This window comes from Macaca fascicularis, chromosome 5, assembly GCF_037993035.2.
Source record: "Macaca fascicularis isolate 582-1 chromosome 5, T2T-MFA8v1.1".
NCBI lineage: Eukaryota > Metazoa > Chordata > Mammalia > Primates > Cercopithecidae > Macaca > Macaca fascicularis.
The window spans coordinates 63,199,169-63,218,389 of NC_088379.1; the positions used below are offsets into that span (position 1 = coordinate 63,199,169).

The following is a 19,221-nucleotide window of genomic DNA, read 5'->3' on the forward strand; positions in this document are numbered from 1 at the left end:
AAAAAAAAAATCAAAAGAAGAAGCTTCAATTGTGACAGAACTGAAACAAAAAACAAAAACAAGTACCAGTTCAAATCTGCAACCCACTAGAGTCTGTTATTTTAAAAATTTTTAGGAGGCCAGAAGCCAGTGTTAACACTTTATCTATTAAAAAGCAAACTATAGCCAGGTGCAGTGGCTCAAGCCTCCAATCCTAGTGCTTTGGGAGGCTGAAGTGGGAGGATCGTTTGAGCCTAGGAGTTTGAGACCAGCCTGGGCAATAAAGTGAGACCCTGTCTCTACATACATTACATACATACATTCATACATTCATACATAAAAATTAGCCAGGTGTGATGGCACATGGCCTGCAGTCCCAGCTACTCAGGAGGCTGAGGAAGGAGCCCGGGAGTTCGAGGCTGCAGGGAGCTATGATCATGCCACTGCACTCTAGCCTGGGCAACACAGTGATACCTCCTCTCAAAAAAATAAAAGGAAATAAAAGCCAACTGTTATGGCACATCTACAATAACAGATGAGAAACAGAATTGAAAACAGCTTAGCAGTTGAAGGTCTCCAGAAAATATCTGAGCCTGCATATATCATCAGCTTTTTCTGAGTCTGAAACGAGGATTCTCCCCAGACCCTGAATTGCTATTGTGTGTTATGTGCAGGTAATACTCCATAACGTATTTCTTCTTGGTACTAGCACTTATTTATAACATCTCCAAGTTATGTAATACAGTTGTGTGAAATGCTGGAATTTTACATAACTGTGATTGAGACCATGAGGCAAGAAAAGTAGAGAAGGATATCAAGAAGAATGAAATGATCTAAAGAGTTGAAGTGAAGCCATCTCCCTCTCCCCATTCTCATTTTTTTTCACACTGCATTTCAGAAAGACTTTTCTGTAAAGAGGATCTTGATCAACATTACCATATATTACTTGACTGGAAATCTATTAAGATCATCAAGGTACTGACATAATCAACATTTTCTGGATATTTTATGTACTATACTGTTAAAGTTCATCTCCTCTCCCTTTTGGAGTTCACCTATAATAACCATCCACAAAAATTCCAGCAAAAACAAAATTTAAAAAAGGAGTCTGACTCTCACAGTAGGCTTGACTCTTACATTATTAATACTTTGTATTAAAGAAATAGAATCTTGCCTGTGATGAGTCATGGTAAAGTTCTTAAGAAGGGGATAAATTTTATGAAGCATTTTTTCTTTAATATCTAGTCTATCAAAGGAATTAAAGCCTTAAACCTGGTGGTGCCTAGCCAATAACTATTAATAATAATAATGATAATAGGCCAGGCACAGTGGTTCACACCTGTAATCCCAGCACTTTGAGAGGCCAAGGCAGGTGGATCACTTGAGGTCAGGAGTTCGAGACCAGCCTGGCCAACATGCTGAAACCCCGTTTCTACTAAAAATACAAAAAAATTAGCTGGGGATGGTGGTATGCACCTATAATCCCAGCTACTTGGGAGGCTGAGGCAGGAGAATTGCTTGAACCCCAGGAGGCAGAGCTTGCAGTGACGTGAGATCGCTCCACTGCACTGCAGCCTGGGCGATGGAGTGAGATTCTGTCTCTAAATAAATAAATAAATAAATAAATAAAATAATAATAGCAGCCAACACAATAGTAAACATTACACACTAAATGAATCAACATCCTTCTCTTTTTTCTTGTCTGTGAACTGTCAATTAACTAGACAATACTGATTTGTTCTTTCACTGAATTATATGTAATCAGTTACATTAAAAGCAGAATCAAAGATGGCATAAAAATAGTCTGACAAAAGGAAAAGAGATGACACTCAGGATTTCAGAATTCACACATTCAAAGGCAAGTGCTGAAGCAGAAGATACTCTTGGGCATCAACAGAGGGGAAAGCTGCCTTGATTTTGTTTGGTATGACCAGATCTACTGAGGGTAGTACTTATCCCGGGTCTGATTAAGGATATCAAGAAGTTTAAGACAATCTCTGTTCTCAGGGAGTTTACCCTTTAACTAGGTTGATAAACACACAAGAATTAGAGAATAAGTAAAAAGTCTTCATTAAGCTCCAAGTTCTGCAGGAGCAAGTGAATGGAGAAAAGAATGTGGGCCAAAGCTGTCAAAGAGTAAACTGTGGAAATCCTATAAGGACTGAAGGGTTGGCAGGTGGCACACCTGCCATAGGCACAGGAGGGGGAAGGGTGTAAATACATGAGATGTCACAGGAACAAAGTAGGAGAGGAGGACGTGGGCAGAGAAAGGTCAGTCTGGGCAGAGTGGTGGATGTGTATGTGTCAGGGGTGTGTGTGCTAAAGCAAAGTGGGAACATGTAAAATGATAAAGTAGAGCCAAATCTCAATTTTTTTATTTTTAGTATAAAATGTTTAAATCACCCTGAGCTCCCTACAGTTAGCTGCCTTGATACAGAAGAAACACTGATTGGTTTGGGGAACCTTTCCACATTAGAACATACATGCTACTTTAAAAAGATAATCACACCATTCCACGTTTCAGTCTTTTGCATGAAGAAGAAAAAATTAACAAAAAATAATTATACCAGAAAGGAATGCTATTACATGACAAAGCTGAAAGTGTGTAATGTCATGGAAATCTACAAATCAGAGCAACATTCCAGGCTAAACACTAGATTCCTGGGATCTGTTTGCTTTTGGCTGCTGTGAAATTCACAGAAATACACATACATATATTTATATGAGTAATAAAATTTACACTGTCTCAACAAGTGAAAAAACAGCCATAGCAAAAGCTCGATGTAATCTTGAAATAATGTCCCTTTTAAACATGTTATCAGCAAATATCTTTAAAAAGCAACATAAACATACATTGACACTATTTTACTTGGAACGAAAACATAAAGATTTCCCACTTATTGCCATGGGAAATAAAACCTAAAACTGACATTTCCTCTTATGGAAAACAATTAAAAGGTGGTTAGAAAATTTTAAAAAGCAAGGAAAAAAAAAGCTGAAAGATGTTGGTGTGGCACGCACCTTCTGTATCATCGCGCATTTGCTCCACCAAATCTGTCAAATCCTCCCAAGAGTCTTTGCAAACGGCAAAAAGAAAGGAAAAGAAAGATAAAATGTCATGCAAGCCCAGAAAGAAAAGTGCTATTAAAAACAAGATTTCCATAGGGATAACTGAAAGGGAGGTTCCTAGAATTCTTTCTACTTATCACAGTGATTAACAGTGACAAGGGCTGGGACTACAACCAAATAAGCAGAGATAGCAACTATGGTTATTAAATATGTTTCAAAGCTAAGATTAGTAATTTCAAGGTTTCAAATAAAGGGAAACAAAGATGCATATCCTATTAAAAAGCAACACAGATTTTTTTTCCTATTGAAAATCAACGGCTCTTTGTATTCTAAGTGTAGGCAACATTAATCTAATTCAACATTTATTTTGATCACTTCAGGGAACTGAAACGTATGTGCAATATATTTCTTTTAGATTCAGGACAAATATTATGATGCAAACTAGTGACTTTTCTTAAAAAAAAAAAAAAATCCAAATACTTTTTCCAACTCCCCCTCCCCCAATTCTCCTTCCCCAAGTTTGAAGATACACAAAATAAATCACATATAATTCAATAAAGTCAGATGTTTATTCAACGCACAGAACTAGCAGGATCTGAGACAGTGACCTACAATCAAGCACATTAATATTTCTGCAGGAAATAAATATTCAGATTAAGTAAAATAAAGTCTATAAATAGCCTCAAGTAAATTCACATCATGTTTTATCACCAAATAAGTTCAGACAAATTTATGAAAAATGCTTTTTGTTTCCAGAGTTTTTCTTTTTTTTTGGATTTCGGTATCTATATATGTAAACCAAATGGCAAGTGTCTCATACAGAAAAAAAAAATACTGTGAGTTGGCTACTATTATTTTATAGTAAATTGGTGCTGAAATACATTATATATAGACATATTTGCACAAGTCATTTTCAGGTACAATCCTTTGACAATATAATGTGCCACAAATCTATACTGTGTAGGATTACAGATTCATGAGAATGGACTCTTACCATTCACATTATTACTTTACAGACTTGCTGTGACCTTGCAAAAGTCAATAGAGGGAATATTTTCATTTAGTTCTTTATTGTATTTAATTAGAAACTCTATTTGTCACCTACTAAGATAAAAGCCTACCTTATTAAAGCAAAAAATATATATATAAAGAGCCTCCAAGATTTGTATGGAAAAATGCTCTGGAAAGTGAATTTCTAGGTAGGAATGTGTGGTAGATACCAGGGGTCTCTGATTTTTCCTTGGGCATGTCCCATCTAGAGCATTTTTCTGTTATAACCAGACATATTTTCTGTTTTCTTCTTAAAACAGAGATTAAAGTTTTAAGTATCAGAGTGATGTAATTGATTTAAGCGAACTTTTCTCCCCTAGAAAGTAAAAGGTCTATCTTTCCCATGTAAGTTGCTCTCCACTTTACCTTGCCATGCTCAGGACTTTACTACAATAGGTATCATGCCATTCTTTTATACCTCAAAGAAAGATTTGTGAAAGATTTTTAAAAATTGTGCCTTCTAGAATATGTTCATATTATTAAAACAACATAGTTTAGAAATGCTGAGTGGACTGTAGCATGTATAGTGCCAAGCAACTGGTCATGAAAGATTGCGACCATTACTTCATTCCAAAAGCCTGGATTAAATGGTTTAAAATGCTGTACCCAACAAAATTTGGTAACCGTATTTTTGAGATGCATACAAATATCGTTTTTTTTTTTTCAGTCAAGAGTTAAGAGAGACAAAACCAGGCCTGGTGGGCTGAGGCAAGAGGATTATCTGAGCCCAGGAGTTTCAAGGCTGGCATGAACAACATACTGAGATTTTGCCTTTTTTTTTTTTGAGACGAAGTCTTGCTCTGTAGCCCAGGCTGGAGTACAGTGACATGATCTCAGCTCACCGCAACCTCCACCTTCCAGGTTCAAGCAATTCTCCTGCCTCAGCCTCTAGAGTAGCTGGGACTACAGGCGCACACCACTGAACCCGCCTCATTTTTGTAATTTTAGTAGAGACGGGGTTTCGCCATGTTGGCCAGGCTGGTCTTGAACTCCCGACATCAGGTAATCCTCCCACCTTGGCCTCCCAAAGTGCTGGGATTACAGGCGCAAGCCACTTCACCTGGCTGAGACTTCATCTCTTTAAGGGAGGAGGAGGGGGAGAGAGATATAGATGGATACAAGGCTGGAATTGTATAAGGGCACTGAATTAGGAAGCATAGCTTATTTAAGATTTACTTAACTAATTTCTTAACTATCATTCTGTTTCAGGTCTAAGAATGAAAAAAATCAATAGACTAATTATGTAGCTCTGAAAAGATTTAAGCAGGTGGCACTGTAAACATCTACCCTTAAGGTACATAGTGACTCAATGATGGCAACAGTCTCGTCTGGTAGAACGGGACCCTTGCCCCTCTTGTACTTCTTTTTTCTCTGGATGAGGCAACTGGCTGAATGAAGCTCCTTTTCTACAAAGAAGTGCTTGAATGGGCTCAAAAAATGCTTCCCCTTTGTTTATGTATCCATGGTTGTGAAATCTCTTCTTGAGGTAGCCTTTCTCTAGCAGTATTGCTATAGGCAACCAAGTGACAGATTTTATAAGGCCTGGGGGTTATTTTGTCCCCTTGAGACAAAGTGTCTTTGATTTACAGTGTTAATTTTTAGAGCTGTATTAGTTTCTTAAGGGAACACCTTTCTGAAGCCCCAAACACAGATACATCACATACATCTTTGAAGGGCTATTGTGAAAATAAAATCTAATACATTTAAAGTACTTAGCAAATCATAGGTACTCAATGTCAACTTTACACTTACAACTGGATTTCTCTAAGTATATTTGCCATAATTATTCAAAGACAATAAAGTGAATGGAATTTTAAAAAGCCAGCTAAGCTAAATATTAAAAACAGGAAAAAAAATAAGTCGACCTAAAAAAACCAAATGACAAGTTAACAGCTGAGGTGCTATTAAACTAACCATAGTATTATTAGTTTGGTAACAAAGCAATTGTCATATATTAATTTTCATAAATGCTTTGAGGTTTTGTTCTAATAATCTAGAAATTTAGGCCAAGGCCTACTTTCTCCCCCAAAATATCAGCAAACAACAACAACAACAACAAAAAACGACAAATAGCCCTAGAAAAGGTAACACATTAAGTCATTAACACTTGAGCCATTTAAATTTTACTGAGGCTGGGTGTGGTGGTTCATGCCTGTAATCCCAGCACTTTGGAAGGCAGAGGTGGGAACACTGCCTAGCCGGTGAGTGTAAGAACAGCCTGCTCAATATAGGGAGACCAAGCTATTTGAGAGATCGAAACAGGAGGATCACTTGAGGCCAGTAGTTTGAGGCTGCAATAAGCTATAATCATGCCATGGTACTCCACCTGGCTGACAGAGTGAGATTCAAAAATAAAGTAATATAAAATAAAAATAAATAAAATAATATAAATAATAAAAATAAAATAATATAAATAATAAAAATAAAATAAAATTATTGAGCATTTATGGTGAGCAAAAGACTTTAGAAGTTAAAAAGATGAAACATCCGGCTGGGCACGGTGGCTCACGCCTGTAATCCCAGCACTTTGGGAGGCCGAGGCGGGCGGATCATGAGGTCAGGAGATCAAGACCATCCTGGCCAACATGGTGAAATCCTGTCTCTATTAAAAATACAAAAAATTAGCCAGGTGTGGTGGCGCGTGCCTATAGTCCCAGCTACTCAGAAGGCTGAGGCAGGATAATTGCTTGAACCCGGGAGGCAGAGGCTGCAGTGAGCCGAGATCGTACCACTGCACTCCAGCCTGGGTGACAGAGCAAAATTCCATCTCAAAAAAAAAAAAAAAAAAGAAAAAGAAAAACCCATAGACAATGCCCTTGAGATCTAAATAACTATGACACAAGGTTTAAAAGGAATTAAGGCTGGGCGTGGTAGCTCACGCTTGTAATCCCAGCACTTTGGGACGCCAAGGCAGGCAGATCGCTTAAGTCCAGGAGGCGACCAGCCTAGACAACATGGCGAGACCCTGTCTCTGCCAAAATTACGAAAACAATTAGCCAGGTGTGGTAGTGCATGCTTCTAATCCCAGCTACTGAGGAGGCCAAGGCAGGAGGATTGCTTGAGCCTGTGAGGAGGAGGCTGCAGTGAGCTGAGATTGTACCACTTGCACTCCAGCCTGGATGACAGAGTGAAACCCTATCTCAAAAAAAAAAAAAAAAAAGGAATTAATAGGCTGAGCATGGTGGCTCCCGCCTGTAATCCCAGCACTCTGGGATGTGTGCCTGTAATCCCAGCTATTCAGGAGGCTGAGGTAGGAGAATTGCTTGAACCCAGGAGGTGGAGATTGCAGTGAGCTGAGATGGTGCCACTGCACTCCAGCCTGGTTGACAGAGCAAGACCCTATCTCAAAAAAAAAAAAAAAAAAAAAAGAGGAATTAATATTAGTCACATAAGTGAAGATAAAACAGATTCTTAGGTGAGCAGCTAGGTGACATTAGAAGGCTAAGGAGGACCAGGCCTGATGGGGAGTGAAGGATGAGGAAAGGAAGCCCTGACCAGTAGACGCTTTGCTCTCATGCTGGAATGGCTATGCTGGCAGAGATAACATCTCTAAGATACTTTAGCTGGGAAGCTGCTGTCCACAGGACTGGACACTGTGGGATTCTCAGACAAAATGTAGTAAATCTCATATATACCCTAGCTTTATATCTCTATAAGAAAGAAAAAGGAAATCCCCGCATGCAGCTTTTTCATCCCAAAAAGCAAATTCTAGCAATCTTAGAAAAGCATGCAGTTTCTCATTGCACAATTAAGAGTAAAAACTCCCTTCTGCTTAGAATACTACTGTTAGCTTAAAAAAAAAGGTAGAGAAAGTAGTATCATGAGGTTTTCAGCTGCTGAACCAACTGTCTTGAAAACCACAGCTGTATCCTTTGGAAAGTTCAGATGTTAATATAGCATGAGAAAAATGCAACCAACTGCAGCAGGAAAGACAAAACCAAGCTTTGATGAGTAGCTAACATGAAAGTTTATGATACCATGCTATTCAACATTTGTTTTAATTGTTTAAAGTAGCTTGGCAATATGTATAAAAATTAAAAACTAAAAATTGGTAAAATATTCAAGTTATACACATAACAATTTTTCCAAAACTGTCTTGGGTAGAAAAATTTAGAAACAACCTAAAAAATGCCTGTAATAAAGAAATAGTCAAAGAAATTATGGCACATTCAGGCCAGGTGCAGTGGCTCACGCCTGTAATCCCAGCACTTTGGGAGGTCAGGGTGGGTGGATCACCTGAGGTCAGGAGTTTGAGACCAGCGTGGCCAACATGGTGAAACCCCATCTCTACTAAAAATACAAAAATTAGCCGGGCATGGTCGCGGGCGCCTGTAATCCCAGCTACTTGGGAGGCTGAGGCAAGAGAATCACTTGAATCCGGGAGGCGGAGGTTGCAGTGAGCTGAGACCATGCCATTGTACTCCAGCCTGGGCAACAAGAGCAAAACTCCATCTCAAAAAAAAAAAAAAAGAAAGAAAGAAAGAAAAAGAAAAGAAATTATGGCACATCCAACAACTGAAGACATTAAACAAAATGATACAAATTTCAATTTACCCACATGGAAAGATATTGCAGAGGAAAAAAGGCAGGTCACAGCACAGGTGTGGTATGATCTTACATACATACACTTTTGTGAGTTTGCAAGTGAACCTTCAGTGTATACATTGAAAAAGAGAATCTGATATTAAATCTTAACAGTGGTTATCCCTAGGAGTATTAGAAATGTAGGTGCATTCTATTATTTCGTATTTTATACTTTTCTGTATCTTGTGACTTACAATGCAAATATATCAGCTCTATAAAGTTGTTTTCATTAAAAATATCTATACATAATAATGTTAAAGACATTTTTTCGTTTCTTTGTATTTTTTTGAGACAGGGTCTCAACTCTGTCATCCAGGATCACAGCTCACAGCAACCTCGACCTCCCGGGCTCAAGTAATCTCACCATCCTCCCCTGTCAGCCTCCTGAGTAGCTGGGACCACAAGCATGCACCACCACATCCAGCTAATTTTTTTTTTCTTTTTTTTGAGACGAAGTTTTGCTCTTGTTGCCTAGGCTGGAGTGCAGTGATGTGATCTCATTTCACTGCAACCTCCACCTCCTGGGTTCAAGCACTTCTCCTGCCTCAGCCTCCCGAGTAGCTGGGACTACAGGCGTCTGCCACCACGCCTGGCTAATATTTTGTATTTTTAGTAGAGACAGGGTTTCACCATGTTGGCCAGGCTAGTCTCAAACTCCTGACCTCGGGTGATCCACCCACCTTGACCTCTCAAAGTGCTGGGATTACAGGCATGAGCCACAGCACCCAGTCGCACCCAGCTAATTTTTAATTTTTTTGTAGATACAGGGTTTTGCCATGATGTCCAGGCTGGCCTTGAACTCCTGAGCTCAAGCAATCCACCTGCCTTGGCCTCCCAAAATGTTGGGATTACAGGTGTGAGCCACCACACCCAGCCAATATTTTCTTCAAAAACATTGTTTTCAACACACTGACATACAATTTTCAGAATATTTAATTATGATGAAAAATATATAATTACTTAGCAGCCATTTGGGGAGAAGTCTTTTTCACTGTTCCTCTACACATGTGCTTCTAAGCTCATCAAATACTTCTATTTGTTCTCTGGAAAAGCTCAAATACCAAAAATTGCAAAGGAACAGATTTTAGTATTTATAGCCCTGTACTCAAAAGCACTTCATAGTAGTCACAGTTGACTGGTGGGGACTAGAGGAACCACAATGAAAAAACATGCCCAATTGTATACTCTCCACCTCCCCCTCAAGAGGGGCACCACCAAAAAAGCAAAATGCAGAACAAGCTACTCAAGAGTACAGAGTACTGTGGATGCTCTCAAACGACAGCACTTGCTCTTTCCAACCAGATCTTGGTTGGTACCCAGGCTTAGGAATCTGACAACGTGAATTCTGTTCTGAGTTCTATCACTGAGCGGCAGTTATCTTATCTGGCACAGCATTTCCTTTTGGAAAATGATTCATATTTCAGTGATTAGTTTAGGACAAACGACTTTTGGGTGTTAGAAGCTGATAACCCAAAGAAGAATTAATGTGAGTTCTGTTATGAAGGGCACAAATTAAAGATTAAAGTAGAAGCTCTGTTCCACGAAAATTCAGAAAAGGCTCACCAATAGAAGAAAAGACTGTAAGGCACTATGGTTAATGACTGCACTGAAGCCAACGCCAGTGCAGGAGTATGAAGGAGATAGGAAGAAACTGAAAGTAGCCCTGAAACAGGAAGGAAAAACTGATTTTATGCGGATTATGTTACGGTCAGGTCAGAGGCAACATGCAGCTCTTTTGTGGTTTAGATAGGAACTGGCATACAAGTACAGAGCTACTGATATTTCTCACCCAGATTTAGAATTTTACAAAATCCTAGAAGCTAAGTCGGTAAAACTTACCTTGAAAGGGTGACTAGCCAGGTTATTTTCAGGGCAGAGCAACAAGAAGGGATGAACCTTGTCCAAGAACTTTGTCCCATAGGCTTCTGAGACTGTATTAAAAGCTACAACCTTCTCACTTTGAGTTCACTGAGACTGCCTTCTGAACACATAATCACAGCTTGGAGAACCTGACAGTGTAAATCTAAGGCGGACTGCACTGGTGGCAACAAATGTTTCTGTAATCTCACCAAGGGCCAATTACAAAAGGGGGTGTGCCACAGTGAAAGCAAAGAATAATAACACAATTCTGTGAAAAAGAGAATCCCAATGACTCAGGTTTTATTTTCCAAACACTTAGGAAAGGAATCAATTAAATGCTGTAAATGCTTCTAAATCTAGACACTGTGGGGCCCCCCATACACTGCAAACAGCTTTTGAACAGCTAAGAAAACAAAGCATGCCAGTAAATAAACACAGGTCTGTGAAAAAGCTCAAAATAAAATGCCTAATAGAAATCTTAAAAAATTATATTGGAAATTGAATCTAAAGCAGTAGCCCTGCTGTGAGGCAAATGTTCCCACTCACAGATGTGTGAAATTGTCATAGAAGGTACTGATATATAATACAAATATCTGTTGGATGGATGATTGCACACCCGTTAAATTTTCATAAAGTTTTTTCCCTTGAAAAAGGAGCATTTGTTTTCATATTAGAGTAATATGTCCTCTTGTAGAATATTTGGGAGATATAAAGAAACATAAAGAATATTATAAAAATCACCTGTAATTCCACTATCCAGAGATAATCAATTTTTATATTTTTGATATATTTCCTTTTACTTGTGTTTATGTATACCTATGCTTAAAAAAATTGTGACTATAGTAAATATGCAGCTTAAGAGATAGCTTTTAAAGTTATATCCAAACATTACCCTATACATCAAATATCATTCCACAATAATTTTTAGTGTAAGGTGTTCTACAACTTATTGAATAATTTTCCTCTTAGGCTGTTTAAGTTGCTCTCAAGATTGTGTTACAGGAAGTCAGAATACTGTGATAAATATACAGTACATACATAAACTTTTTGTTTGTACCTCTTATTATTTCCTTAGGATACGTGTCTGGTACAATTACTGAGAATTAATTTTTTTAGGGTCCTTGATTCACAATGATAAAATGATTTCTATAAAGGATGTACCAATGCACATTCTCACTAGCAGAGGCCCCAAGTCGTCCCATATTGTCATCAATACTATATATTATTAATATATATATTTAAAACCATAAATTACATTATTCTAACTTATATTTTCCAAATAATATATAGTTGGTCCAGAATGAGATTAAAAAATTGAAAATAAAGAAAACATTAGAAACCATAAATTAAATTGTGTGTAATGGAGGAAGACAAAGTCTTTTATTATTTATTTATTTATTTAGAAATGGAGTCTCGCTCTGTCGCCCAGGTTAGAGTGCAGAGGCGTGATCTTGGCTCACTGCAACCCCCGCCTCCTGGGTTCAAGCGATTCTTCTGCCTCAGCCTCCCGAGTAGCTGGGATTACAGGCGCCCACCACTGCACCCAGCTTTTTTTTTTTTTTTTTTTTTTTAATACTTTAAGTTCTGGAGTACATGTGCACAACGTGCAAGTTTGTTACATAGGTATACATGTGCCATGTTGGTTTGCTGCACCCATCAACTCGTCATTTATATTAGGTATTTCTCCTAATGCTATCCCTCCCCCAGCCCCCAGCCCCCCGACAGATCCCCGGTGTGTGATGTTCCCTTCCCTGTGTCCATGTGTTTTCATTGTTCGACTCCCACTTATGAGTGAGAACATGCGGTGTTTGATTTTCTGTCCTTGTGATAGTTTGCTCAGAATGATGGTTTCAAGCTTCATCCATGTCCCTACAAAGGACATGAACACATCCTATTTTATGGCTGCATAGTATTTCATGGTGTATATGTGCCACATTTTCTTTATCCAGTCTATTATTGATGGATATCTGGGTTGGTTCCAAGTCTTTGCTATTATGAATAGTGCTGCAATAAACATACATGTGAATGTGTCTTTATAACAGCATGAAAATTCTTTCTTTTAAAATGGTTTTATGGAGTAATAGGGAATCACTGAGTTCACCAGAAGTTTGTTGGATATATACCATAAATAGTACACAGTATTATGTGGCCTTCTGAAGAATGCCAAAGAAAAGGTTTGCCCTGAAGAACTTTCTATATAATTTCAGAAATAAGGAATCCCATACATTAAATAACTGGAGAATGATTCCCAGCATATTCAAACACATGTCCCAGACGCTACCCAGTGATTCAGGACATGAAAGGTGTGAGATCTGTTACAGAAGGACTTGTAGATGAAGGGAGTCAGGGGTCCATTACCCTTGATATAACACTAGCATGAAGAATCACAAGTTGGAATAGTAAAACAAAAAGAATAATCAGGGTTTTACTGAAGCACAGTCTGACTGGAACAGGTAAGTATGCTGAAAAGGAGTTTGAAAAAACATTGAAAAAAATAAAAATCATCCAAAGAAGGGCATGAGAATGTTTGGCTAAAAGAGTAATGGTTATGTATTACAATGTAACGAAATAGTAGCTACTATTTCAAACAATCTGTAATGGCGAACATTACTGCTATCCCAAACTGCTTTTCAGGCTAAGCGCGGTGGCTCATTCCTGTAATCCCAGTACTTTGGGAGGCTGAGGCGGGTGATTGCTTGAGCCCAAGAGTTCAAGACCAGCCCGGCCAACATGGCAAAACCCTATCTCCATTAAAAATACAAAAATTAGCCAGGCATGGTGGTGCACATCTGTAGTCCCAGCTACTCGGGAGGCTGAGGCAGGAGAATTGCTTAAACCTGGGAGGCGGAGGATGCAGTGAGCCGAGATTGTGCCACTTTTCAGACTGGGCAACAGAGCGAAACTCCGTCTCAAAACAAAAACAAAACAAAACAAAACTGCTTTTCTTATTGCTTTTGTACATCTGCTTCAGAAAGCTAAATTTAGCATATAGAGATATCACTTGCCAGCCAGGTCAGTTTCAGCAGTGTACTATTTTTGCTGTTTGGTAGTATATGCACAATTATGTAAATATTTTCATTTACTTTATAAAAGTGAGCGAAAAGAGGAAAAAGAAAACAAGTGGACAAAAAGCTCAGTCTCCACTTTAACAGACGGCAATCACTGGCCGGGCATGGTGGTTCATGCCTGTAATCCCAGCACTTTGGGAGGCTGAGGTGGGCAGATCACCTGAGGTCAGGAGTTCGAGACAAGCCTAGGCCAACATGACGAAACCCCTTCTCTACTAAAAGTACAAAAATTAGCCGGGCATGGTGGCAGGCACCTGTAATCCCAGCTACTTAGGAGGCTGAGGCAGGAGAATTGCTTGAACCCAGGAGGCAGAGGTTGCAGTGAGCTGCGATCGCGCAACTGCACTCCAGCCTGGGCGATAAGAGCGAGACTCCCTCTCAAAAAAACAAACAAACAAACAAACAAGATGGCAATCACCAAGCCTGTCCCAGCTGGGATGCTTTTGGCCTTATCTGGATGCTCACTGTACTTAAGTTGCCAATGCTGTGTTCAATTGTGTATAAAACTTCTGGAAATACGTCATCAGGGACTGGGAAGAAGACTCCTCCTATTAAATGCAGGCCTATTGTTGGACTTGCACTCTAGAATTCTGAGACAGGAGTGTTGTGTATGAGTTGAGCCATTGGTTGTCTGAGTTTGAATCCTGCCTCTACCAGTTATTACATCCTTGAATGTCAGTTTATTTTACTTTTTTAAATTTTTGAGTTGGAGTTTCACTCTTGTCACCCAGGCTGGAGTGAGTACAGTGGTGCGATCTCGGCTCGATGCAACCTCTGCCTCCCGGGTTCAAGTGATTCTCCTGCCTCAGCATCTCAAGTAGTTGGGATTATAGGTACCTGCCACCACGCCTGGCTAATCATTTTTTTTTTGTATTTTTAGTAGAGATGGGGTTTCACCATGTTGGCCAGGCTAGTCTTGAACTCCTGACCTCAGGTGATCCACCCGCCTCGGCCTCCCAAAGTGCTGGGATTACAAGTGTGAGCTACTGTGCCTGGCCAAATGTCAGTTTATTTGTAAATTGGGGTTAATAACTATACTTAGGCTCAAAAGATTGTTGTAAAAATTAAATGAGATAATACATTTTTAACACTTGGAGTAAATAATTCCTGGCAGAAAGTAACTAATCGGGCCAGACGTATATTTTATTGCATTCAACTGATCATCTGTGCATCACCTCTCAATGTCAGATTCCTCATCCCTAAAAGAAGGTTAATAGAAAAGCACATATTTTGGTAGGGGTAGGGTGAGGTGGCTCACGCATGTAATCCCAGCACTTTGGGAGGCCAAGGCGGGTTCAAGGAGTTCAAGACCAGCCTGGCCAACATGGTGAAACCCTATCTCTACTAAAAATACAGAAATTAGCTGGAAATGGTGGTGGGTGCCTGTAGTCCCAGCTACTTGGGAGGCTGAGGCAAGAGAATCACTTGAACTGGGGAGGCAGGGGTTGCAGTGAGCCAAGATTGCACCACTGCGTTCTAGCCTGGGTGACAAGAGCAAGACTCCGTCTCAAAAAAAAAAAAAAAAGGAAAAGAAAAACACATATTTCTTGATAACTGATAACTCATTGATTTTTTAATCAATTATTTTCTTATTCATAGAGGTTCAAGAAAGGACAATGCTAAAACTTGAGTTTAAGCTACTACTGATGTTCATCTTTAGTGTGTCTGATAAATAACTTGTTTAGACTACTCTATAAAGTTAGATATAAAAATATAAATATAAAATAAAATGGCAATGTATTTAAGAATATGGCTTAAACTGCTGTGGCTCCAGCTACTGATTCATGAATAACTACTAACATAAATAGCTACCATTTACAGGGTGCTTTACATTAATTATCTCATTTAATCCTCCTAAACTCTCAAGTAGTTACTATTAATATTCCCAGTTAAAAGGAGAGAAAAACTCAAGCATGTGGTTCACATCTGTAATCCTAGCACTTTGGGAGACTGAAGTGGGCAGATCACTTGAGGTCAGGAGTTGGAGACCAGACTGGCCAACATGGGGAAACCTCATCTTTACTAAAAATACAAAAAAATTAGCTGGGTGTGGTGGTGTGCACCTGTAATCCCAGCTACTCAGGAGGCTAAGGCAAGAGAACTGTGTGAACCCAGGAGGTGAAGGTTGCGGTGAGCCGAGATCGCGCCATTGCACTCCAGTCCAGGCGACAGTGTAAGACTCTGTCTCAAAACAAAACAAAAAAACAACTCAAGCATGAAGGGATAACTCGTGCAACGTCACATGACTACTGAGTAGTGGGGTAAGGAACTGAATCCAGGTCCAGGTCCAAGCCACAAAATCCATACTTTTAACCACCATCCTATATTATCTCTAATTAATGACCATCACAGTAGCTAAAACACCAATTGTCCAATCGACCTCATTATTGTACTAATTCCTTTACTGTTCTCAAATATACCCCATATTGAGAGCGATCAAGTTTTCCATAGTCTAATTAATATCCACCCAACTCTAAAGAGACTCATTAGGTATTCAGCAGATTTCTTCAGTTATTTTGAATTCTGTGTCAAAATTCTACTTAGAAATTTCCAAAACTCAAGGCCTCATTTAAAAAAAAAAAAAAAAGTAATTTCCAAATCTCCACAACAAATATCCTTTTGTAATCGGAAAAAAGTCTTATTTTAAAAATCCAACTTAGCTTCACTTTAAAAAGCACACAAAAATTATTTTAAATTGCAATTTTTAACTTGCCTGCCACTCAAACCATATAAATATCGAAAAAATGATAACAGACAGTAGGAACGTGGAATAAAAAAGAAAATAGACCAAAAGCTGGACATTTAGTTTAAGAACAAGGAATGGTACTTAGATCATAAATTCTATTAAAAAAAAAATCTGTCTGAAACACTTTACAGAGTAAAGGCAATATATGCAAAATAACATTTTCTTTTTTGAAATATGATACTACTGCTGTCTTTTAGGCTAATTTCAATTTACAGACGGTCCCCGGCTTATGAGGATTCAACTTACGATATTTCAACTTTACAACGGTGAGAAAGTGATATGAGTTCAGTAGAAACCCTACTTCAAATTCTGAATTTTGATCTTTTCCCGAGCTAGCAATATGCCAGGTGATCCTCTCTCACGATCCTCTCTCAGCAGCAGCGAGCTGCAGCTCCCGGTCAGCCACATCATCCTACTCAGCCACACGATCAGCCTCAGATCAGGGTAAACAACCAATACGCTACAGGGTACTGTGCTGCCAGATGCTTCTGTGCAACTGTTGGCTAACTTAAGTCTTCTAAGCATGTTTAAGGCAGCCTAGCCTAAGCTATTTAAGCTATTAAGTTTGGTACAGTAGGTGTATTAAATGCATTTTCATTTTATGGTATTTTCAACTTAGGATGAGTTTCTCAGGACATAACCCCATTTTAATTCAAAGGAAATCTGTAATCACTTGAGACAACAAATGAGTCAGGATTTCATTCTTTAAAAATTCTCTTTAAAGTGTCAAAACTTTTACTAACATATACATTTCTAATTAGGTAAACTTTTTAAGGGTAAATGTGTTATAAACTGAGCCATAGCTATAGTTGGTTTTGTCGTTAAACATTCAATAATATTGAAGGTAATACTATAGCCTGCCCTTCATGTATGTGGACATGTGTATACATAACATGTATTGGTGAATTTCTTTAAAAAAAATCTTTTTTTTTTTTTTTTTTTGAGACAGAGTATCACTCTTGTTGCCCAGGCTGGGGTGCAGTGGCACAATCTCGGCTCACTGCAACCTCTGCCTCCTGGGTTCAAGCGATTCTCCTGCCTCAGCCTCCCAAGTAGCAGGGATTACAGGCACCTGCCACCATGCCTGGCTAATTTTTTGTAATCCCAGCACTTTGGGAGGCCAAGGTGGGTGGATCGCCTGAGGTCAGGAGTTCAAGACCAGCCTGGCCAACATGATGAAACCTTGTCTCTACTAAAAGTACAAAAATTACCCAGGCGTGGTGGCACCTGCCTGTAATCCCAGTTACTAGGGAGGCTGAGGCAGGAGAGCTGCTTGAACCTGGGAGGTGGAGGTTTCAGCGAGCTGGGAACTTGCCACTGCACTCCAGCCTGGGCAACAGAATGAGACTCTGTCTCAAAAAACAAACAAACAAAAAAGTTATTATTTTCCTGATCCTAGAATTATATGTAACTTGTTTTGAGAATGTTACTCCAAGAAATTCAGATACATATGAGCATGTGACTTTAAAAAAAATGGCAAAAATAAAACGTATCACTTCATCTCAGTAATACCACTTCTGAAATTCACATAATGATGTTTAAAGGTCTAACTGAAGTGTTCTGCTTCCATTCTTGAGAAAAACAGAGAACACATGTTCTCTAAAATTTTCATGGTGCTTTAAAAGTTCCTTTACTTTGAAATTCTACATACTTCCAACATTGCTTTGGTTAAAAAAAAAAAAAAGAGAAGAAGAAGAAAAGAAATCCCACTACGCTTTCACAAACTAAAAAAAAAAGTCTCTGAGAGATCATTTCAATGGCGGTACATGTTTCTCTAAATTAAGAAAATGCACAGTGAATTTTCTATAAACAAGGCTGCTCCTCTAGTGCTGACATGGCACAAGCAAAGTAAGAAAGTAAGCCACATTCTCACATCTCTGAATGTCCATTTAAGTCTCACTCCTTTTATCCTCACCCCTGCCTTTCCATGTGAGGATTCCAACTCTTAATGGAAATTAGGGTACAGACTTAAGCCAGGATATGTAATCTGGAAAAGTGTAAATCTGATTAATGCTTCTGTGGAGCCCGTGGAAGGCTTAATTGAAAGAATGATGGGCGGGGCGCGGTGGCTCACGACTGTAATCCCAGCACTTTGGGAGGCTGAGGCGGGCGATCACCTGAGGTCAGGAGTTTGAGACTAGCCTGAACAACATGGAGAAACCCTGTCTCTGCTAAAGATACAAAATTAACTGGGCATGGTGGCGCATGACTGTAATCCCAGCTACTCAGGGAGTCTGAGGCAGGAGAATCGCTTGAACCTGGGTGGCGGAGGTTGCAGTGAGCCGAGATGGCGCCATTACACTCCAGCATGGGCATTAAGAGCGAAACTGTCTCAAAAAAAAAAAAAAAAAAAAAGAGGGCGGGCGCGGTGGCTCAAGCCTGTAATCCCAGCACTTTGGGAGGCCGAGACGGGCGGATCACGAGGTCAGCAGATCCAGACCATCCTGGCTAACACGGTGAAATCCCATCTCCACTAAAAAATACGAAAAACAAAAACAAACAAAGAAAAAACTAGCAGGGCGAGGTGGCGGGCGCCTGTGGTCCCAGCTACTCGGGAGGCTGAGGCAGGAGAATGGCGTAAACCCGGGAGGCGGAGCTTGCAGTGAGCTGAGATCCGGCCACTGCACTCCAGCCTGGGCGACAGAGCAAGACTCCGTCTCAGGAAAAAAAAAAAAAAAAAAAAAAAAAAAAGAATAATGGTAGCACTTTTGTTAGTCACAATCTATTAAGCATCAAGAACTCAAATTTTATCTTCCTTCTCCATTCTGTAATGGTAAAGGGAACCCAGCTTCTGCAGCCAGAAGTTGGAGAGTCATCCCAGGCACCGCCTCACCTTCATTCTCTAGCCACCCAGCCCTTCAGTCA

General features: G+C 39.4%; 1 protein-coding gene across 32 annotated transcripts in view; it reads right to left on the minus strand.

Annotated features, from left to right (window-relative positions):
• RUFY3 (RUN and FYVE domain containing 3) overlaps positions 1-19,221 on the minus strand; it is a 103,300-nt gene that overhangs the window by 62,394 nt on the left and 21,685 nt on the right. For 16 of the 32 annotated variants that reach the window (XR_010586861.2, XR_012434884.1, XR_012434883.1 and 13 more), the window contains one exon: positions 3,001-3,054. The exons of 12 other annotated variants lie outside the window; for them this stretch is intronic. Coding sequence is in view for 10 of the 20 variants with exons in the window: in XM_065545109.1 (XP_065401181.1) it covers positions 3,001-3,054 (54 nt within the window). In the remaining 10 variants the exon portion in view is untranslated. Of the gene's footprint in view, positions 1-3,000; positions 3,055-10,521; positions 10,702-19,221 lie in introns of those variants that run through there. 4 more of the 32 variants (XR_012434893.1, XM_074039898.1, XM_074039900.1 and 1 more) reach the window with 1 other exon arrangement.